This window comes from Ursus americanus, chromosome 14 (genome assembly GCF_024610735.1).
Source record: "Ursus americanus isolate L20-20 chromosome 14, mUrsAme1.1.p, whole genome shotgun sequence".
Lineage (NCBI taxonomy): Eukaryota > Metazoa > Chordata > Mammalia > Carnivora > Ursidae > Ursus > Ursus americanus.
The window spans coordinates 48704576-48728766 of NC_142140.1; the positions used below are offsets into that span (position 1 = coordinate 48704576).

Here is a 24191-nt window from a genome sequence, read left to right on the forward strand (position 1 = left end):
TGAATATGTCTTGCCAGCCCTTTCTGGCTTGCCAGGTCTCTGTGGATAGGTCTGATGTTATTCTGATGTTCCTCCCTCTGTATGTAAGAAATCTCTTCCTCCCTCACCACTTCAAGATTGTTTCATTGGAACTAAGATTTGCAAATTGTACTATTATATGTCGTGGTGTCAGTCTGTTCTCATTGATCTTGGGAGGGGTCCTCTCTGCCTCTTGGACATGAATGCTTCTTTTCTTCCCCAGATTAGGGAAGTTCTCAGCTATGATTTGCTCCAATATATCTTCTAGACCTCTCCCTTTCTCCTGATAATTCTGATATTGGAAAGTTTCATTGAGTCAGTAATCTCTCTCAGCTTAATTTCTTGAAATTAGATTTGTTTTTCCATCGCCACCTCATTTTCCTTCTTTTCTATCATCTTACCCTCGAAATCACTAATTTGTTCTTCTGCTTCATTTACCCTGCAGTCAAAGCATCCAGTTTATTTTTTTATTCATTTATTTATTTTTTTTATTATATTATGTTAGTCACCATACAGTACATCTCTGGTTTTTGATGTAAAGTTCCATGATTCATTAGTTGCGTATAACACCCAGTGCACCATGCAATACGTGCCCTCCTTACTACCCAGCACCAGCCTATCCCATTCCCCCACCCCCTCCCCTCTGAAGCCCTCAGTTTGTTTCTCAGAGTCCATAGTCTCTCATGCTTCATTCCCCCTTCTGTTTACCCCCCCCCTTTCTTTATCCCTTTCTTCCCCTACCGATCTTCCTAGTTCATCCAGTTTAGACTCCATTTCATTCATAGCATCTCTAAGTTTGGCCTGATTAGATCTCATTTCTGCCCTTAGTGCTTCTATATTTTTGTTAATATTTTTCTCAATCCTAGATATCATCTTGATAATTGTTACTCTGAAATCCATTTCTGACATCTTGGTTATATCCATATCCATTAGTTCTGTGGCAGAGGCCACAGTCTCTGTTTCTTTCCTTTGTTGGGGGTTCCTCCTCTTTTTCATTCTGATGAGGTGTGGTTGAGGGAATGGACAGAGTCCAAATTATTGACCAAGACCCAAGTAGGTTGCACCTGTTTTCTAGGGATCTTAGGGATGTGGGCTTCTTGTTCTTCCAGGCTGCCTTCTGGGGGAGGGGCTTGCCGAGCTGATACTCAGGCAACCCTGCCTGCCCCCAGCATGGGAAGGATGAGCTCAGTGAGAACTGGTTTTGGGGGCTTTTGTTCTCTTGCAGCTTGCCTGGTGCTTTCCACATCCATGTCTCTTCTGAGAGTCAGAGCAGCAGTCACCATATCCAAACCTCTGTCTCAGAACAGAGAGATCACAGTCTGCTCCTCACTGAGCTCTCCAGGCAACACTGACTCCATTTCTGCCAGTGCTGCTAAAACCCTGCAGCGTGCCGGGTTGTGCACCCCACAGCCACTCTCCCAGTCCTCGCTCCCAGGGCCAGCATGTCTCTGCCCTTTGTGCTTAAAACAGCCAGCCACCCCTGATTCATATGCGTGCCCCCGAGCTCCAGGTTTCAGTCTGGGGGGCTGCCCTAAAGACCTTTCCCCACCACTACTGGCTTGTGAGTCCAGCCTGCTTCCCAGTACAGGCTTCTGCCTTCCCAGCACAAGACCATGGAGTCTCCCTCCCCTTTCCATTTATCTTCCGATATCTGTTACCAGACTCTCGGCTCCCCACTTCATACCTCGAGACCAACTGCCAATGATGTTTTGTTCGTAGAGATTCAGATGTAACTTCTTACATTTCGGTCTGATTTCATAGGTGTTCAGAGTGGTCTGGCAGATATCCAGCTCAATTCAGGGGCCCGTTTGAAATAGGTCCCCTACTTCTCCTCCATCTCCCCCCCTGCTTTGTGATTTTAAAACTACCAGTGGCGGCTAGCTCAAGGGGGCACCTGAAGCTCCTGGATCATATCTGAGCACTGCACTAAAACCTTTTCTGGACTGCTACCACCCTGTGAAGTTTTTGCCTGGATATGGATGCAGTTTCCAATTTTTTTTCAGGATGCCAAAGAAAAGAGTGGCCTGGCCACGATGAGGAGTGGCGGCCGGCAGCACACTGCAGGGACCACGGTCTCTGACTGTGACCTCTCTCTGGAAGCAGCGAACTTGGACATTGCCCCCCCTGCTTGTGTTCCCTCTCTGCTCCTTTTATGATCACGTTCTTCACCTCTGGAAGTGGAAGAGCCACTGAGCTAGGGAAGAGTTTGGTTGGTTTGACGTCGTAAGGACCACTTCTACAAATAAAACCCAGAGTGTGACTTTGTGAGTGAACTGCCCTCAGGCCATCTCATTGAGAGTCTTCCTGTCATCTTCTACAGGTGACTGTGTAGGGCTCAGTGCAGCTTACGGGCTTTCCAGTGTGAGCAAAGAAGCTGTTGGCTTCTCTTACATAAACCTCATCTATCTGCTGGCGAGGTGGTGGCAACTCTGCCTGATACCGAGGAGTCTGCTGTTACGGGAGTGGAAGGGTCTTGGTTCTCAGCTCTCACACTTGTCAGTTTCTTGTGTGAATTGGACACTCAAATTCTTCATACGTATTTAAATTAACTAAATGAAAAAAAAAACTGACTCATTGTTTATGGAGAGCTGAGCTAAGAATCCCTTCCTGGGCTCACTGGACCATAACCTGCTTCCTGGCTCCACTGCTCGGGTACTCTACTGGTTCAGGGACCCCTCCTTTTGCTCTGCACCTCCTTGTATCCTGAAACCACAGTGCCCTACCTAGAATTCTGCCTTTTCATTTACAGAGCCCCTTTCAGAGAGGGATGTCTCTCCCTAGAACAGAATTCTGAGGGTTCAAATTTTGTGCTCCAGTGTTCTACCACTTCCCAGAAGCCAGCATAGGGAGGTTCCCCCCCCTTCTGTTTATCTTCTTATATCTCCCTGCAGATTCACGACTCTGCACATCCTACCTTGCAGTCACTTTTCTGCTTGTAGAATTCCAGATATATATTCTTACATCCCAGGCTGATTTTATGGGTGTGCAAAATGGTTTGGTAGATATCCAGCTAAATTCAAGGTACCAGTGGAAATGAGGTCCCCTTCTTGTCCACCATCTTGCCTCCAATCTCCTACTCTAAATTGTTTTGTCTAAATTTCTACATTCCTAGGATTTTATGTGAATGCAAATGTTCACTCTTTTCATTTCTTTACCCTCCAAGTTTCTTTCAAGCTTTCTTTCAACACATTAGATAGGTTATAATGGGTTATAATGAGTGCAGTGAGTTTTGTGCATGCATATATATGCACGAGTGTGTTTTTTGAAATAAATATGTACATGACTATACATACATTTACATACACACAACCCTTAGTCTTGAACACTCTTTGGACCCAAGAAAGTATTTCCACACATTGCATCTTGCCTTACAACATCGCTTGAAGTTATGTTTATGATTCCACATTGCCTCCAGAAGAAAATGTAGGAAGAAAGGATTACACCCTAACAATTGCATAACGAATAATTTGAATTTATTCTGCACCTTCTTGAGTTCTATGGAGATGGAACCATGCAGTATGTACCCATGATTTTTCAATGACTCTTTCAATTCCTAAAATTGTACACTTTAAATATGTACAGTTTGTCACATGCAGTAATGTTCCAATAAAATAATTAGAATTTAAAAATTCTAGTGGGGCATGACTCAGAGTCAGATCTGGAGTGCAGGTATCTGAGTCACACCTAATGTGGTGGGAGACTGTCTTCTAACTGTGAAAAAACAAAGGTTCACATGTGGATATTAAAATAGTTGAAGTAAATTAAGACAATTCACTTTTGATAAACACATTTTTTTTCTAAGTAGAAGATTAGCCTACATATATAAAATGAGTAAAATGGCATAGATTTTTCAGGACAGAAGGGCACTACAGCCACACATGTCATGGATGAGCCTTAGAAACACAATGCAGAGATTTCCCCTGAAAAAAAAACTCATGTGGAGCCCTGCGGTGATCAGAACAACTCTCTACCCTCCAATCCCCTGCAATAATAAAGACATTATATCGAGCCACGTTATTTTAGGACGCTTTGTATGCAGCAATTGCTAACTGATAGAATAATCAAGTCAGGAAGAACTGATGGTGTTTGTAGTAATATGATCTTTTTATTCTAGGCATTTGTTCTGATACTTGAAGTTAGCCTCCATGATTACTCTGTTCTTGAAGTTTATTTCATATAACTATATTAAAAATATGGGGCACCTGGGTAGTGCAGTCATTGAGCATCTGCCTTCGGCTCAGGGCATGATCCTGGAGTTCCAGGATTGAGTCCCACATCAGGCTCCTCTGCTAGGAGCCTGCTTCTTCCTCTCCCACTCACCCTGCTTGTGTTCCCTCTCTGCTGGCTGTCCCTGTCACATAAATAAATAAAATCTTTAAAAATAAAAAGTAAGTAAATAAATAAATAAAACTCCATTGTGGCCCCTGGTGATAACATGGAAAGGTCGGAAAGGCATGCCTGTTTGCACAGAACTCGAGACTATGGATCACATCGTGGACAGGAGGCAAGGCTTGCTGGTGAGTCCTCCTGTGGTTATGAGGATCATATATAATAGATGATACTGACGTTCATTCACTGTGTATTTAGAGGTTATGGCAAAGTTTCGAATAGTGGGAGATGTTTCATTTAGTGAAATGGAAGGAATCATATTCGTATGCAGCACTGGAAGTTTTCAACCAGAAACCAGAAAATAATTTAATAAAATCCAAACATATCACCAGTGTTTCATCTTACTAACTATCCCTTACAGACGGACCCTGATAATTCATATTTCAATGAGTAGATGAAGCATCTGAGAAAGAAGTATTTTGCATAGGAATAAATGTATGTGTTAATATTCTCTTCATCATCCTTAAAGTCACGTTTGACTCTAAGGTCACGTTATGTCAATCTATTTTTTCCATATTTGTCTTTCTGTGTAGATTCCATTTGGAGACATGTATTTTATTATCATTTCTATTGCGAGTGACTATGGGAGGCATGGTGGACACAAGCCGTGTTATACAACAGGGCTCCTAATATGTAGGAAGATCACCATGATCAGCTATAACAAATAGTACGCCAAAGTCTGCATTCTCAGAAGAGCAGTGAAGGTAGTGATGCACAAAGGAATGATGTTACAAAGGGAAACACAGTCTCAGATTTTTCTGTTATAAATTTATATAAATAGCTATGGTGGCCAAAAGTAGATTTTCCATAGGAGTAGTACGACTCATGACTGTTTTTTTTTTTTAGTAAAACAAAAGAAAAATATTCATTATGATGTATTTCATATGAGAAGAAATTGTTCTTAGCAGATCCATGTAGTCCTTTCAAATAAGTGAGAATTTCCAAATATATCACATACACTGTTAGAAATAACTTTGAGAGAGTAGGAAAATGACAAAGGGAAAATCTCCTGGGTATCAAAGATATCAGTAAGCTTAATAAAGTGAGTAAATACATTGTACAAGAGGTCAAAATAAACAAGATGGAAATTACAGGAAATAAATCAAGTAAGCAAGTTCTACTTCCAAAATCTGCATTAAAAAAACACACCTTTTGATTCTAAGGCCTCGACCCTGCAATCATGGCAACTTCTTCAGCCTCAGCACAATTGTCCCTTTTAGAACTGCCATCCTAGAGAATCTCATAAGAGCCCTCTTTATGTCTCTGTTCCTCAGGCTGTAGATGAAGGGGTTCAGCATGGGCGTGACCACCGTGTACATCACCGAGGCCACTGCACTTGCGTGGGAGCTCTGGGGAGCAGCAGAGCTAAAGTACACTCCTAGGCTCGTACAATAAAATAAGGAGACAACGGAGAGGTGAGATGCACAGGTGGAAAATGCTTTGTACTTGCCCTGAGCTGATGAGATCCCACATACAGAGGAAACTATCTTAGAGTAAGAGTAAAGGACCCCAGCTAGGGGACCACCACTGAGGAGCACAGCTGCAAAATATATCACCATGTTATTAAAAAATGTATCGGAACAGGCAAGTTGGATCATCTGAGTTCACAGAAAAAGTGGGGGATTTCCACCTCTGTACAGAAGGACAGCCACGACACCATTAAGCTTTCTGACAAGGAATTCAGGATGCTCATGATCCAGGACACCAGAACCAATAATCCACAGAGCCAGAGGTTCATGGTGATCATGTAGTGCAGGGGTTGACAGATGGCCACAAAGCGGTCATAGGCCATCACAGTCAGGAGAAAGACATCTAATCCTGCAAAGAGTGTGAAAAAAAAAAAAAAAAACATCTGGCTTAGGCAGCCTTCATAAGTGATCACTTTGCTCTGAGTCTGGATGTTCCACAGCATCTTGGGTACGGTGGTGGAGGTGAAACAGATGTCTACAAAGGACAGATTGGCCAGGAAGAAGTACATGGGGGTGTGGAGATGGGAGTCAGAGCTGACGGCCAGGATGATGAGTATGTTTCCAAACACAGTGATCAGGTACATGGACAGGAAAAGCCCAAATATGAGGTGCTGCAGTTCTGGATTATTTGATAATCCCAGAAGAAGAAATCCTGAAATTTGGGAATCATTGCCTTGTCCCATGTGGTGGTTGCGATGACTAGAAATTAGCACAAAAATGATTAATTATAACACAAATGGGGATTAGTAACATGGTGGAAATGCTACAATTACAATGACAGTGGGAGAAAAAAAAAGCAGGCATAAATGAAAATAGATGAGGTGTTATTTTTTTGGGAGTTCAGGAAGACCTAAAAGAAGGTGACATTTGAAGGCAGAGTTCAGGGAAGTCTGCACGAAAGACACGAGTTTATCTGAGCATGTGTGTGCCCTGCAGGAGAAAGAGCCAGTGCAAAGGCCCTGAGGAAGCCACTTGTTTCAGATGGATATCCAGGACTCAAAATGGAGCCAGTGTAGTCAGGAGAAGAGCAAGAGGGAGAGTGATGAGAGGTTATGTTAGGGAAGGTTGAGGAACAAGATGGCCTCCCCGCTGTAGTGGAGACTTCAAGACACAGGAAGTCCTCATTTCATTTGGTGTTCCTTACACTTCATTTTTTGTTTACAAGGAGTTCTGTCAATAAAAATGGATCCCTAACCGGGTGCCAGAGTGGCTTAGTCAGGGAAGCAGCTGCCTTTGTCTCAGGTCATGATCCCAAGGTCCTGGAATGGAGCACACTGCAGGGCTCCCTGCCTATTGGGGAGTCTGCTTCTCCCTCTTCCTCTACCCCTCCCCCCACTCATGCTTTCAATCTCTCTCTCTCTCAAATATATAATAAATAAAATCTTTTAAAAAATGGATCTGAAAAATGAAGGGAGGGGGAATCGGAGGGGGAGATGAACCATGAGAGAGTATGGACTCCAGAAAACAATCTGAGGGTTTTAGAGGGGAGGGGATGGGAGGAAGGGCTAGCCTGGTGATGGGTATTGAGGAGGGCATGTACTGCATGGAGCAAACAATGAATCATGGAACACTACATCAAAAACTAATGATGTATTACGGTGAGTAACATAACATAATAAAAAATTTTTTAAAAGGATCCTTTCCTTATTTCTAAGTGTTGGTTAACATTCTGGTATCCCTATTTCAAGAATCCCATTTTGGCACACTACAGACTCCTGGAGCCATGAGACTACCAGGCTCTTCTCACCCCCAGCTACAATATTTAAGAAAGAAATCATACTCTTTAAGCTCTCAACATCAAATTCTCATTGCCCTAAAAATTATAGAAAAGTACCCAAATTCCAGGTGGTAAGACTCCCATGAACATGTAACTTGATGCTCCATTTTAAATGACCATTTTGTCCTGTATTTAGAGAAATATAAAAATCTAAAAAGAGACAGAGAAAAGGAAGGGGGGAGAAAGATCTAATAAGCCCAAGCGGTCACTGAGAGATCGTGATGATGAGAAAACTTCCCTGAGTCTGGCAGCATTCCAACCCTAAATATATCCCCTTGGTGCCCAGAATAATTAATAAAGCAGCAAACCCCCCAATTTTTCCAAAAGAGAAAAGAGTGATATATTTATGATGTCAAGACCCCTCAATGTATGAACTTCCACTAGAAATATGAGTAAAATGAACAAATCCACAATTGACAAAAAGAAATACACAATGTACAAAAAAAGTGGTTATTTATGAAGATGAAATGGAAAAAGACTTTTCTATATCACATTAAATGCAATATTTTGGAATCAGTGAATGAGTGTTGAGTCTTGGATCTACCACATGTGGGCTGTTTGAATTTGGAAGACAAACAATTCATTCTAAAATGTTAATATTCTCACCAGAATGGTGCAGGTAGTCATATCCATCCTTCTAAGGTGGTTGACCTATTGAGTCCATATATGTAAAAAGTTGAGCATAGTTCCTTCCTGTTAGTATATGAATGGTTATTCTCTTTGTTCAGTTGTGTTTTATGTGTGTGTGTGTACATACATGTAGATTTGTGTGTTCGCATGTGCACACATGCTTGATCATAATGTAAAAGGCACGTTTACTGTGGACAGTTAAAAAAAGTTGGAATCTACTGCAGTGAAGGGTGAAAATTGTTTAATAGAGGGCTTGTGCCTGCTAATGTGGGAGAAACAGTATGAGAGAAGAGTCCCTTTGAAGACCGGATTGCAGAGGGAAAAGGCAGTCAGGATGGGTGCTGATGTTACACCAGAGACTAGGGAGCCTGTGCTGACTGACCCACGGGCTTCATCATGGGGTCCACCTCAGGCCCCTATCTAATTGTCATTCCTGTTCCCATGCCCTGTTTATTTGACCACACTTCTTTTTATGTGGCCCAAGAATGGATAAGACTGGCTCTTCTTTTACTTTCCTTGCTGTCATTCATTTCCTTGTTATCTTGGACTTTGGGGTTTGGTCCTTGTTGGATACAAAATCCAATGAGTATGCACTGTCCTGATTCTCTGTTCCTTGTCTGACATGCAGAAACCTTCCCAGACCATACTCCGCGAAATCTGGCATGTTCTGTGACAATCCATCCCCTCTCTGTATATGATTTATCTTTGAAGACCCTGTATCATATGAACACTTAGTTCCCTGCTCTCCATTATAATCTATGTTGCAAAGGAGCAGGGGCCTCACCTGCTTTGTTCACGCCTTTGCGTTCACAAAGGTGTGCATTTGTATAGAAACAAGTTTTACAGAAGAGGGAATGAACCATGAGAGACTGTGGACTCTGGGAAACAAACTGAGGGCTTCAGAGGGGAGGGGGATGGGGGGTTGGGATAGGCCCGTGATGGGTATTAAGGAGGGCACATATTGCATGGTGCACTGTGTGTTATATGCAAATAATGAATCATGGAACATTGCATCAAAAACTGGGGATGTACTGTATGGTGACTAATATAACAAAATAAAAATTATTTAAAAAAGAAACAAGTTTTAAGAAAATGTGAATTTATTAGATAGAAAGAATGTTAGGGAAAATAAAATCATGTTAAATATGGTGGATTCAAATAACTCTTCAACAAAACTGAATAATATCTAATACTAACATCTTACAGAAAAGATATAAAGCAGCAACAGTCACATCAATATGGGTCTTTAATTTAGGCTGAAATGGCTAAAGGCTTGGAAGTAAAAGAAAGGGAAAACATTCTTTTTAAACACACAGTCCAGGAAGCAGTAGCTCAAGTTATAATTTGACTGTATGTAACCAAAAATGGACTCAATCATGCTTATGAAAAAGATGGAGGGATCGTTAGTTGAATACAAAAGAGCCTGTTTCACATAATGACAGGAGGTGATTGCTATTTTAACAAAAACAGATCTAATTCCAAAATGCAAAATGGTAGAAATAACAACAATGGGATGTGCAATAAGGTGACAATATGTATAAAAAACAGTTCTTACTACTAAGGATGCAGAAGAATTTCAATGTTTAAAAGCAATGAGGGGAACACGATGTGACCAACTGTTAGATTGGACCTCACAAAGTATGTAGGCTCTCACTCGATCCCATAAATACATCTAAACACAATACAAGGATTAAGTGGAAAACAGCAAACTTGGTGAAAACATTACCATTCTTAGGGGAAGGGAGGGAAAACTGGAGGGGTGGAATCAGAGCGAGTCAAACCGTGAAAGACTATGGACTCCAGGAAACAAACTGAGGGTTCCAGAGGGAGGGGTGGTACTGGGGGATGTGGTACTGGGGTGATGGGTATTAAGGAGCGCACATGTTGAGATGAACACTGGGTGTTACACACAACTAATGAACCATTGAACACTACATAAAAAACTAATGATGTACCAAATGGTAACTAACAGAACATAATTAAAAGAAAAAGAAAGAATGTAATCAAAACACAATAAAAACACACAGATCCCAGTATATGAAAGCAATGTACTTGCAAAAACAATTTGCATGTAGGAAGTAAATGGCAAACAAAACAAAAATATATTCAGCCTCCTTGGTAATAAAATACTTGCAGAGTAATGCCCCTTGGTATATCCCTTCATGCATATTAAGTACATTTTTCCCCCAGTGAATACCAATGGAAGAGATGATACTGTGAAATGTATGTCTCAAAAACAGCTGTCACAAGATAGTATTTACCTCCACGGACCTGGATCCTTCTAATAAATACAGAACAAGCTAAATGCACCCCATCTGAAAAATTTTAGAAAATACTCTCCATCTACTGCTCATATCTCCAAGCCTAAAACTCTGTTTTCCTACTCACCTTAGCTGCAAAACTCTTTGAATATGTTCTAATTTCACTGGAAGCACTTTACACTACCCATTCCTTTCTCTGTCTCGTCCAACTGGACTTCCCACCATGAACACATCTTTTAAAAATATATTAAATAAATATTTTTAAACTTTGTAGTCAACCCAGCAAACAAACATGCAATCGCTTGGCTCTGGGATAGGCTGGTTAGGCTCTCAGGTGACCTCAGGTAAAGGTTCCCAGGTTCCATTCTCTCTGACCCTTTCCTGAAATACCTGCTGGCTCTGAGACTCACCTGGATGGGGTCTATAAGATGAAAGTCTGCATGTGGAGGTCCCAATTCATCCCTGGATGCTTGATCAGAGAGACCAAAGCTTTGTTAACAGACAGGACAGCAGGAAGGAATGAAGCATGGATCCCCCAGCTCGACTTAAGAACCCCAAAGTAGCAATCATGTTTTGTCCCTGCACAAGTGTGGACCATGGCCAGGGACTGCAGCAGACGAGATATTTACAGCTCCCTGTGTCTGCTCATTAGGCAATGATTCCATCGTACTCCCACTTCTGAGCATATAATTTCCCCATGGGCCACTGGCCTGAACAGAAAGGAAATTCTTTCCTGCTAATTCTGTTACCAAGTGGCCAGATTAGAAGTCAGGTGAATCCAGTTTTCCTTACTTCTTCTCATGATCTTGCACGCCTTCCAGAACTCTAACCTCCTTGCATATTATCCCAATTTTGAGTTTTCTCCTAGTCTTTTTTTTTCATTATGTTCAGTTAGGCACCATATAGTACATCATTAGTTTCTGATGTAGTGTTCAATGATTCATTAGTTGCATATAACACCTAGTGCTCATCACAACATAAGCCCTCCTAATACCCATCGCCTTGCTCTCCCATCCTCAGAACCCCCTCCCCTCTGAAAGCCTCAGTTTGTTTCCCACAGTCCCTAGTCTCTCATGGTTTCTCTCTCTCTCTCTCTCTCTCTCTCTCTCTCTCTCTCTCTCTTTCTCTAATTTCCCCCCTTCAGTTTTCCCTCCTTTCCTCTATGGTCTTCCATGCTATTCCTTGTGTTCCACATATGAGTGAAACTTTAAGATAATTGTCATTCTCTGCTTGAGCTATTTCAGATAGCATGATCTCCTCCAGTCTATCCATGTCGAGGCAAATGGTGGGTATTCATCTTTTCTGATGGCTGAGTAATATTCCATTGTATATATGCACCACATCTTCTTTATCCATTCATCTGTTGAAGGGCAACTCAGCTCCTTCCACTGTTTAGCTATTGTATACATTGCTGCTATGAACATTGGGGTGCAGTTGCCCCTTCTTTTCACTACATCTATATCTTTGGGGTAAATACCTACTAGTGCTATTGTTGGGTCATATGGGAGCTCTATTTTTAACATCATGAGGAAACTCCATACTATTTTTCAAAGTGGCTGTACCAGCGTGCAAGATTAGTTGACCACAGAGTCGAGGGTCCATTTCTGGAGTCTCTATTCTGTTCCACTGGTCTATGTGTCTGTTTTTGCACCAGCACTATCCTGTCTTGTTGATCACAGCTTTGTAATATAGCTTGAAATCAGGCAACGTGATGCCCCCAGGTTTGTTTTTCTTTTTCAACATTTCCTTGGTGATTCGGGGTCTTTTCTGGTTCCACACAAATTTTAGGCTGTTTATTCCAGCACTTTGAAACATGGCATTGGTATTTTGATCAGGATTTCATTGAAAGTGTAGATTTCTCTGGGTAGCATAGACATTTTAACTACGTTTATTCTTCCAATCCATGAGCATGGAATGTTTTTCCATCTTTGTATGTCTTCTTCAATTTCTTTCATAAGTGATCTGTAGTTTCTAGAGTATAGATCCTTTACCTCTCTGGTTAGGTTTATTCCAAGATATCTTGTGGTTTTTGATGGTATTGTAAAAGGAAATGATTCCCTAATTTCTCTTTCTTCAGTCTCATTGTTCGTGTATAGAAATGCAACTGATTTCTGAGCATTGATTTTGTATCCCGCCACATTACTGAATTTCTCTATAACTTCTAATAGTTTGGGGGTGGAGTCTTTTGGGTTTTCCATATAGAGTATCATGTCATCTGCGAAGAGAGACATTTGACTTCTTCTTTGCCGATTTGAATACCTTTTATTCTTTTTTGTTGTCTGATTGCTGTTGCTAGGACTTCTAGTACTATGTTGAACAATAATGGTGAGAATGGGCATCCTTGTCGTGTTCCTGATCTTAAGGGAAAGGCTCTCAGCTTTTCCCCATTGAGAATGGTATTTGCTGTAGGCTTTTCATAGATGGTTTTTATGAGATTGAGGAATGTACCCTCTATCCCTACACTCTGAAGGGTTTTAATCAGGAAAGGATGCTGTATTTTGTCAAATGCCTTTTCTGCATCAATTGAGAGGATCATGTGGTTCTTGTCTGTTCTCTTATTAATGTGATATATCACACTAATCGATTTGTGCATGTTGAACCACATTGCATCCCCGGGTTGAATAACACTTGGTCTTGATGGATAATCCTTTTAATGTACTGTTGGATTCTATTAGCTAGGATTTTGTTGAGAATGTCGGTGTCCATATTCATCAGGGATATCGGTCTGTAATTCTCCTTTTTGATGGGGTCTTTGCCTGGTTTGGGGATCAAGGTAATACTGGCCTCATAGAATGAGTTTCTATTTTTTGAAACAGCTTCAGGATAATAGGTATTATTTCTTCTTTGAATGTTTGGTAGAATTCCCGGGGGAATCCGTCAGGCCCTGGACTCTTGTTTTTGGGGGAGGTTTTTGATGACTGCTTCAATCTCTTCATAATTCATCAGTCTGTTTAAATAATCAATTTCTTCCTGTTTTAGTCTTGGTAGTTTATAGGTTTCCAGGAAGGCATCCACTTCTTCCAGGTTGCTTGATTTTTTTGGCATATAGATGCTGATAAAAATTTCTAATACTTGTTTCTATTTCCTTGGTGTTAGTCATGATCTCTCCCCTTTTATGTATAATTTTATTAATTTGGGTCGTTTTTTTTTTCTTTTGTATAAGTCTGGCCAGTGGTTTATCAATCTTATTAATTCTTTCAAAGAACCAGCTTCTAGTTTCGTTGATCTGCTCTACTCTTTTTCTGGTTTCTATTTCCTTGATCTCTGCTCTAATCTTTATTATTTCTCTTCTCCTGCTTGGTTTAGGTTTTATTTGCTGTTCCTTCTCCAGCTCCTTTAGGGGTATGGTTAGCTTGTGCATTTGGGATTTTTCTAATTTTTTAGTGAGAGGCTTGGATAGCTATGTATTTCCTTCTTAGGGCTGCCTTTGCCATATCCCATAGGTTTTGGACTGATGTGTTTGCATTCTCATTAGTTTCCATGAATTATTTAAGTTCTTCTTTAATTTCCTTGTTGACCCATTCATTCTTTATCAGGATGCTCTTTAACTTCCAAGTGTTTGAGTTCCTTCCAATTTTTTCCTGTGACTGAGTTTGAGTTCCAAAGCATTGTGGTCTGATAACATGCAGGGAATAATCTCAATCTTTTGGTATCAGTTGAGACTGATTTGTGACCCAGCATATGGTCTATTCTGGAGAAAGTTCCATGTGCACTCAAGAAGAATGAGTATTCTGTTGTTTTAGGGTGGAATGATCTGTATATATCTACAAAATCCATCTGGTCCAATGTGTAACTCAAAGCTCTTGTTTCTTTCTTGATCTTCTGCTTGGATGATTTGTCCATTGCTGTCAGTTGAGGTCTCCTACTATTAATGTATTACTGTCAATGTGTTTCTTTATTTTGGTTATTCATTGGTTTATATAATTGGCTGCTCTGATGTTGGAAGCATGGATATTTACAAATGTTAGATCTTCTTATTGTATAGACCCTTTATGAACAATATAGTGTCCCACTACATCTCTTATTATAGTCTTTGGTTTAAAGAGAAACCCAAAATGGATGAAAGACCTCAGATGTGAGACAGGAATCCATCAAAATCCTAGAGAACATAGACAGTAACCTCTTTGACATTACCCACAGCAACTTCTTTCATGGCACGTCTCTGAAAGCAGGGGAAAGAAAAGCAAAAATGAACCTTTGGGACTTCATCAAGATAAAAAGCTTCTGCACAGCAAAGGAAACAGTCAACAAAACAAAGAAGCAACCCACAGAATGGGAGAAGATATTTGCAAATGACACTACAGATAAAGGGCTAGTATCCAAGATCTATAAAAAAATTTCTCAAACTCAACACCAAAAAACAAATAATCAAGTCAAAAATGGGCAGAAGACATGAACAGACACTTGTCCAAAGAAGACACACAAATGGCAAACAGACACATGAAAAAATGTTCAAGATCGCTAGTCATCAGGGAAATTCAAATCAAAACCACAATGAGATACCACCTTACACCAGTTAGAATGGCAAAAATTGACATGCAGGAAACTAATGTTGGAGAGGATGTGGAGAAAGGGGAACCATCTGACACTGTTGGTGAGAATGCAAGCTGGTACAGCCACTGGAAAACAGTATGGAAGTTCCTCAAGATGTTAAAAGTGGAGCTCTCCTATGACCCAGCAATTGGACTACTGGGTATTTACCCCAAAGATAGAGATGTAGTGAAGAGAAGGACCATAGACATCCCAATGTTCATAGCAGCATTGTCCACAATAGCTAAACTGTGGAAGGAGCTGAGATTCCCATCAACAGATGAATGGATAAAGAAGATGTGGTTGATACATAATATGGAATATAACACCACCATCAGAAAGAATGATTACCCAACATTTGCATCAACATGGATGGGACTGGAGGACATTATGCTAAGTGAATAAGTCAAGCTGAGAAAGACAATTATCATATGGTTTCACTCATTTGTGGAACATAAGGAATAGCAGGGAGATCGGTAGGAGAAGGAAGGGAAAAATGAAGGGGGGGTAAACAGAGGGGGAAATTAACCACGAGAGACTATGGACTCCAGGAAACAAACTAGGGTTTTAGAGGGGAGGGGAGTGGGGGGATGGCCTGGCCCAGTGACGGGTATTAAGGAGGGCACATATTGCATGGCGCACTGGGTGTTATACACAAACAATGAATCATGGAACACTACAACAAAAACAAATGATGTACTGTATGGTCACTAACGTATCATAATAAATTAAATACACACACACACACACACACACACACACACATGCACACATTTGGTCTTCATCCCCATTTCTGGCACAGAGTTTCTAAAACTTCAAATTTCCTAAGTGACGAGAGCCATAAAGATGCCTTTTCTAGGTTAACGAGGTGACTTTGGAAAAGTACCTATGGAGAAAAGCTGCTTGCCAGGAGGACCAACCATGTAATTACAGATTCAGAATTTTAGTTCCCACCCCCTGACCTCCTAGGATGTGTGAGAGGCTGGAAATGCAGTCTAATCACCAATGGCCAATGATTTAATCATGTCTATATCATGAAGTTTCCATGAAACCCAAAAGGATGGTTCAGAGAGCTTTCAGGTTGGTGGACACATGGAGACTGATAGAGTGGTGTATCTGGAGAAGGCATGGAAGCCCCACACCCTTTCCCCATGCATCTCCCCCATGCATCCTGCCCTATGCATCTCTTCCATCTGGCATCATCTCAACCAGAGACAGCACAGCTAATGGGGAAAATACTCAAGAGGCATGCACAAGTTCAACTACTGAGTCCATCATGTGACCACCTAAGGTCAGACCTGAGGTGAGCATGAGGATTCTGGGTAGAGGAGGTCTAAAATCAATTATCCCTGAATCAAACACTGAAACATGGTCTTAATACTCAAAGAGTGGTCCACAGACCAGGACTGATGGCATCAGTATCAACTGGGAAGCAGTTACAATTACAGGACTTCTGAACCTCATCCACAAACTTTGTTCGGAATTTGAACAGGATCCTCAAGTGATTCAAACACATGTTAATGTTGGAGAAGTTCTTGTCTAGAAAAGAGTTTCTTAACCTCTCCACTGTTGACATCTGTGCTAGATAATTCCTTGTATTGGGGGCCATACTGTGCATTGTAGGATGTGGGGCATCAACCGTGGCCTCAACCCACTAGGTGCCAGTAGACATCCATAGTTATGACAACCCAAGATTTCTCCATAATTGTCAAGTGTTGTCTGGAGGCAAAAATCCCCTGCTTGAGAACAATTGATCTAGGGCATGCAAACTGGAAGTATCTTGGTGGAGTTCCAGTCAAAACTCATCCCTCCCTCAGCTCATAACTCTGGATAGCTAATTTCACAATTCTGAGCTCCGCTTTTACAAATGTAGATTAAGGTTCATTATAAGACCTTACAGCATGGACTCTTGCAAAAATGAAATCAAACAACCCACCTAGGATTCTCATTTCAGGGTATGGTACATTAAAAGATCTAACTATCTCATAATTAACAAACGTTTGAAAACGGAGCACTAAATGGAAGCTCTGAATTTGTGTTATTACCATGAATCAGCAATTGATTAGTCAAAACCATCAGGCAAACAAGGGCAGAGTACCCACATGTTTATAGCTAATTAAGGTACTCCCTCTCTTGTCGAAGAGGGGAATAGCAATTTCCTAGAGATATGAGGAGATCTCTACCCATGAGACCTGGTTAAGCAGGTTCCTCAGTCTTAGATTTGGAGAAAACATTAACTCAAATTTTGGATATAATGCATGGAGGTTAAAACTCTGGAAGGCAGGCAAGATCATGGAGAAGAAGTAATAATAACTGGATACACCTGACTTCTAATCTGGTCTCCTGGGAACAGAGAATTGGCAGGAAAAACCTTTGTTTCTGTCCAGACCAGAGACCCAGGGGGAAATAATCTGTTCAAAAGTTGGAGTAACAATGGAAACAGTGCCTAATGAGCAGACACAGGGAGCTATAAATATCTCCTCTGCTTCAGTCCCTGGCCATGGTGCATCCTTGTGCAGGAAAGAATATGGTTGTTGCTTTTGAGCTCCTAAGTCTGGCTGGGGGACTCATGCTTCACTCTTTCCTCCTGTAATGTCTGGGAACAGAGTTTCAGTTTTCAGTATCAACCACCCAGGGATGAACTGGGACCTCCACGCAGAGACTTTCATCTTATAGACCCCCAACCAGGTGAGTCTCAGAGCTCAGCAGGTATTTCAGAAAAGGGTCAGAGAGAATGGAACCTGAGAACATTTACCCGAGGTCACCTGAGAGCCCAACCAGCTTATCCCAGAGCCAAGAGATTACATGTTTATTTGCTAGGTTGATTATTAAGTTTAAAAATAATTTACTTAATATATTTAAAAATAAGTGTTGGTTGGACTCACCATACAGGGATCATTGCTAATGATACATGGTCTGAATAAAAGTCCAGTTGGATGAGACAGAGGAAGGAATGAGGGGCATAAAGTGGTTCCAGTGAAATTAAAACATGTTCAATGAGTTTTGCAGCCAAGGGGAGTAGGAAAACAAAATATTAGGCTTGGATGTGTGAGCAGTGGAGGGACAGCATTTTTAAAAAAATTTTCAGGTGGGATGCATTTAGCTTGTTCTGTATTTATTAGAAGGATCCAGACCTATGGAAGTAAATGCTACCTAGTAATGGCAGTTTTTAAGGCATGCATTTCACAGTCTTATCTCTCCCACTGCTATTCACTGAGAAAAAAAAATGTACCTAATATGCAAGAAGGGATATGCCAAGGAGCATCACTTTGCAACTATTTTATTACCAAGGAGGCTCAATATATTTTTGACTTTGTTAGCCATTTACTTCAGATAGGCAAATTGTTTTTGCAAGTACATTGCTTTCATGTACTGGGATCTGTGTGTTTTTATTGTGTTTGAATCCCATCCTTTCAAGAAAAGAATGACAATTTTTTCACCAAGTTGCTGTTTGCCACTTAATCCTTGTATTCTGTAGAGATGTATTTATGGGATGGAATGAGAGCCTACATATTTTGTGTGATCAAGTCTGTCAGTTGGTCACATTGTGTCCCCCTCATTGCTTTAAAAAACACTGAAATTCTTCTTCATCTTTACTAGTAAGAATTGCTTTTTACACATATTCTCATCTTATTGCACATCTAACTGTCCTTATTTCTACCATTTTATACTCTGGAGTTAGATTGGTGTTTTAAAATAACAATCACATGCTGTCCTTATGTGAAACATGCTCTTTTGTATTCAACTAAAGATCCCCTGCATCTTTTTCATAAGCATGATTCAGTCCATTTAGTTTACATACAATAAAATTATAACTTTAGCTACTGTTTCTTGTACTATGTATTATAAAGAATATCTTCCTATTATTTATTTCCAAGCTTTTAACCATTTCATCCTGAAATACCGACTGAAATTGATGTGAAGGTTGGTATTGTTTTTTTTTATAATAATTTTTTATTATGTTACGTTAGTCACCATACAGTACATCCTTAGTTTTTAATGTAAAGTTCGATGATTCATTATTTGCATATAACACCCAGTGCTCCATGCAATACATGCCCTCCTTAATGCCCATCACTGGCGTATCCCAATCCCCCACCCCTTCCCCTCTGAAGCCCTCAGCTTGTTTCCCAGAGTCCATAGTCTCTCATGGTTCATTCCCCCTTCTGTTCACCCCCCCTTCATTCTTCCCTTCCTTCTCCTACCGATCTTCCTACTTCTTATGTTCCATAAATGAGTGAAACCATACGATAACTGTCTTTCTCTGCTTGCCTTATTTACTTAGCATAATCTCCAGTCCCATCCATGTTGCTGCAAATGTTGGGTAATCGTTCTTTCTGATGGCTGAGTAATATCATTTCTGTAAGATGTTATTGTTAGAATATTGTTCAGTTTTGTTGAAAACAGTTATTTGAGTCCACCATCTTTAACATGATTTTATTTTCCCTACCATTCTTTTTATTTAATAAATTCTCATTTTCTTAAAACTTGTTTCTATACAAATGCAACGTTTGTCAACAAAAGACATGAACAAACCAGGTGAGGCCCTGCTCCTTTGGATCATATATTAGAATGGAGAACAGGGAGCTAAGTGCTTATTTGACATTGGGTCTTCAAGGATAAATCATAAACAGAAAGTGAGTAGATTGTCACGGAACATGCCAGATATTGCAGGGTATGGTCTGGGAAGGTTTCTGCATGGCAGACAAGGAACAGAGAACCAGGACATGCATGTACCCATTGGATTTTGTGTCAAACAAAGATCAAACTCAAAAGCCCAAGATAACAAAAGGAATAAATGCCACCAAGAAAAGTCAGAGAAGAGCCAGCCTCACCCATTCTCAGGACACATAAAAACAAGTGTGGTCAAATAAACAGGGCATAGGGACAAGAATGACACTTAGATCAGGGGTGTGAGGTGGCCCTCATGATGAGGCCTGCAGAGAGGTCAGCATGGGCTCCTTGGAGTCTGATGAAACATCAGCACCTGACTCACTGCCTTTTCCCTCTGCAACCTGATTCTGGTGGACTCTTCATACTGTCTTTCCCACATTAGAAGCCACTGACCTTCTATTAAAACCATTTTTTTTTCCTTTACTGCTGTGGATTCCAATTTTTTTTTGTTTACTGTGCATAGTAATCATGCCTTTTACATTAAGATCAAGCATGTGTGCACATGGAAACACACAAATCCTCATGTATACACACACACACACACACACACACACACATAGAAACAGCACTGAACAAAGAGAATAACAATTCAAATAGTAACAGGAAGGAACTATGCTCAGCATCTTACATGTAAGAACTAAATCTGTCGACCACCTTAGGAGAAGGGATACCACTTTTCCCCATTCTTCCAGTGAGAATATTACCATTTTAGGATGGATTTATTGTCTCCCAAATTCAAACAGCTACTGTGTGGTAGATAACAAGATTCAAAACTCCTACACTGATTCCAAAATTTTGCATTTAATATCATTTAGGAAAGTGTTTTATCATTTCTTCTTGATATATCACCACTATTTTTGTAGATTATATATTTCCTTTTGTCAATTATGGAATTTTTCCTTTCGCTCATATTTCTAGTGGGTGTTCATACATTGAGATGTCTTGACACCATAAATATATCACTCTTGTCTCTTTCGGACAAGTGGGTTTTTGCTGCTTTGTTAGTTATTCTGGGCATCAAGGGGATACACCTAGGGTTGGAATGCAACCAGAACCAGGGAAGCTTTCTCATCAACATGATCTCTCATGAACCACCTGGGCTTATTAGACCCTTCTCTCCCTTCTTCTTTTTCTCTTACTTTGAATTTTTTATACTTCTCAAAATACAGAACAAAATGGTCATATTAAAATAGAGCACCAAGTTACATGTTCATGGGTGTCTTACCACCTGGAATTTGGGGACTTTTCTATATTCACTAGAGTAATGATAATTTGATGTTGGGAGCTTAACTAGTACATTTCTTTCCTAAATAGTGTAGATGGAGGTGAGAAGAGCCTAGTAGTCACATGGTCCCAGGACTCCATAGTGTGCCAAAATGGGACCCTTAAAATGCAGACTCCAGGATGTTAACCAACACCTGGAAATAAGGAATGGATCCATTTTTGTTGACAGGATTTCTTGGAAACAAATTAATGAAGTGCCAGGAACACCATGTGAATGAAGAACTCCTGTGTCTTCAAGTCTCATCTGTAGCAAGGAGGTCACCTCATTCCTCAACCTTCCCTGACACCACCTCTCATCACTCTCCCTCTTGCTCCTCTCCTGACTACACTGGCTCCATTTTGAGTCCTGGATATCCCTCCAGGGATCAAAACAGGTGACTTCCTCAGGGACATTGCACTGGCCCTTTCTCTTACAGGGCACACACATCCCTAGTTAATTCTATCTCCCATGCAGATTTCCCTAAGGTTTCTTGTCAAGTGTCATGTTGTTTTACATGTTCCTGAACTCCCAGTAAAGATAACACCCTATCCACTTTATTTTATGCCTGCTTTTATTCCCACATGTCATTGAAGTTATAGCATTTCTACCATGTTACTAATGTTCATTTGTATTAAAATTAATCACTTTTTTTCCTAATTTCTAGTCATCAAACCACCACATGGGACCAGGCAATGATACCCACATTTCAGGATTTCTTCTTCTGGGATTATCAAACAAACCAGAACTGCAGCACCTCCTATTCGGGCTTTTCCTCTCCATGTATGTGATCACTGTGTTTGGAAACCTGCTCATCATCCTGGCCGTCAGCTCTGACTCCCACCTCCACACCCCCATGTACTTCTTCCTGGCCAACCTGTCCTTTGTAGACATCTGTGTCACCTCTACCATCATCCCAAAGATGCTGGTGAATATACAGACACACAGCAAAGTTATAACCTATACAGGATGTATTAGCCAGATCTGCTTTTCCCTACTCTTTGCAGGCTGGGAAGACTTTCTCCTGGCCGTGATGGCCTATGACCGCTTCGTGGCCATCTGCCACCCCCTCCACTACACGGTCATCATGAACCCCTGGCTCTGTGGACTCCTGGCTCTGCTGTCCTGGATCATGAGTGCCCTGAATTCTTTAATACAGAGTTTAATGGTTTTGACGCTCTCCTTCTGTTCAGAGGTGGAAATCCCCCACTTTTTCTGTGAAATCCATCAGATGATCCAACTTGCCTGTTCTGATAACTTTCTTAATGACACAGTGATGTATGTTTCAGTTGTGGTCCTGGCTTGTGGTCCCCTCTCTGGGATCCTTTATTCATATTCTAAGATTATTTCCTCCATATATAGAATCTCATCAGCTCAGGGCAAGTATAAAGCATTTTCCACCTGTGCATCTCACCTCTCAGTTGTTTCCTTATTTTATTGTACGGTCCTGGGAGTGTACCTTAGCTCTGCTGTTACCCAGAGCTCCCATGGAAGAACAGTAGCCTCAGTAATGTACACGGTGGTCACGCCCATGCTGAACCCCTTCATCTACAGCCTGAGGAACAAAGACATAAAGGAGGCTCTGATAAGATTCTTCAGGAGGGCAACTATAGCCAGGTGATGGGTATTAAGGAGGGTACGTGTTGTGATGAGCACTGGGTGTTATAGGCAACTAATGAATCTTTGAACACTACTTCAAGAACTGATGATGTCTGTATGCTGGCTAACTTAACATAATAAAAAATAATAATAAATAGAAGGGCAATTGTCCTGGTGGTGAAGAAGTGCCTTGATTGTAGGGCTCAAAGTCATCATTTTTGATCATTGTGAAATAGAATTAGCTCCTATAAATTTCCAGAAATTTCATTTTTTTAAAATCCAACTTCTCTATACAATTTCAGAATACTCCATTTACAAAGCTTTCTGCTCTATCTGATGTACATACAGTTTTTCCTTGGTTTATTTTTATATGTCCCCACAGTTCTTCCTAACCTTGCATCAGGAATATTTGGAAACTTCCATATATTTTACAAGAACACTTTGAATTCTTAAAAATGATTTCTTTTCATTCATATATTCTTTGGAGAAGTGTCTGTTCATGTCTTCTGCCCATTTTTTGACTGGGTTATTTGTTTTTTGAGTGTTGAGTTTGAGAAGTTCTTTATAGAGCTTGGATATCAGCCCTTTATCTACAGTGTCATTTGCAAATATCTTCTCCCATTCCATGGGTTGCCCCTTGGTTTTGTTGACTGTTTCCTTTGCTGTGAAGAAGTTTTCATCTTGATGAAGTCCCAAAAGTTCATTTTTGCTTTTCTTTCCCTTTTCTTTAGATATGTGTCCTAAAGAAGATGCTGTGGCCAACATCCAAGAGGTTACTGCCTATATTATCCTCTAGGATTTTGATGGATTCCTGTCTCACATTGAGATATTTCATCCATTTTGAATGTATCTTTGTGTATAGTGTAAGGGAATGGTCCAATTTCATTCTTCTATATGTAGCTGTCCAAGTTTCCCAGCACCACTTATTGAAGAGACTGTCTTTTGTCCATTGGATATGTTTTCCTGATTTATCAAAGATTAGTTGACCATAGAGTTTAGGATGCATTTCTGGGCCCTCTATTCTGTTCAATCAATCTATGTATCAGTTTTTGTGCCAATACCATGTAGCCTTGATAATCACAGCTTTGTCCTATAGCTTGAAATCAGGCATTGTGATGCCCCTAGCTTTGCTTTTCTTTTTCAACATTGCCTTGGTGATTCAGGGTCTTTTCTGGTTCCATACAAATTTTAGGATTGTTTTTCCAGCTCTTTGAAAAATGCCAATGGTATTTTAATAGGGATGGCATTGAAATTGTAAATTGAAAAAATGCTCAATATCACTAGCCATCTGGGAAATACAAATCCAAACCACAATGAGATACCACCTTACACCAATTAGAATGGCAAAATTTAACAGGACAGGAAACAACAAATGTTGGTGAGGTAGTGGAGAAAGAGGAACCCTCTTACACTGTTAGTAGGAATGCAAGCTGGTACAGCCACTCTGGAAAACAGTATGGCAGTTCCTCAAGACATTAAAAATAGAGCTACCCTGTGACCCAACAATTGCACTATTTACCCCCAAAATACAGATGTAGTGAAAGAAGAGCCATGCACACACCCAATGTTCATAGCAGCAATGT

General features: G+C 40.6%; 1 protein-coding gene and 1 pseudogene across 1 annotated transcript; one reads left to right on the forward strand and one right to left on the reverse strand.

Annotated features, from left to right (window-relative positions):
* Positions 1–5585: 5585 nt before the first annotated feature.
* LOC148108967 (olfactory receptor-like protein OLF4) lies at positions 5586–6559 on the reverse strand (annotated as a pseudogene).
* A 15132-nt stretch (positions 6560–21691) lies between these two features.
* Positions 21692–22630, forward strand: LOC148108968 (olfactory receptor 7A10-like). Its single transcript, XM_087867726.1, has one exon. The coding sequence runs from the start codon at positions 21692–21694 to the stop codon at positions 22628–22630; it is 939 nt and encodes a 312-aa protein (XP_087723852.1).
* The last annotated feature ends 1561 nt before the right edge of the window (positions 22631–24191 follow it).

Coding starts and splice junctions, on each gene's coding strand:
- LOC148108968 (XM_087867726.1), top strand. CDS start 21,692: ATGGGACCAGGCAATGATACCCACATTTCAGGATTTCTTCTTCTGGGA.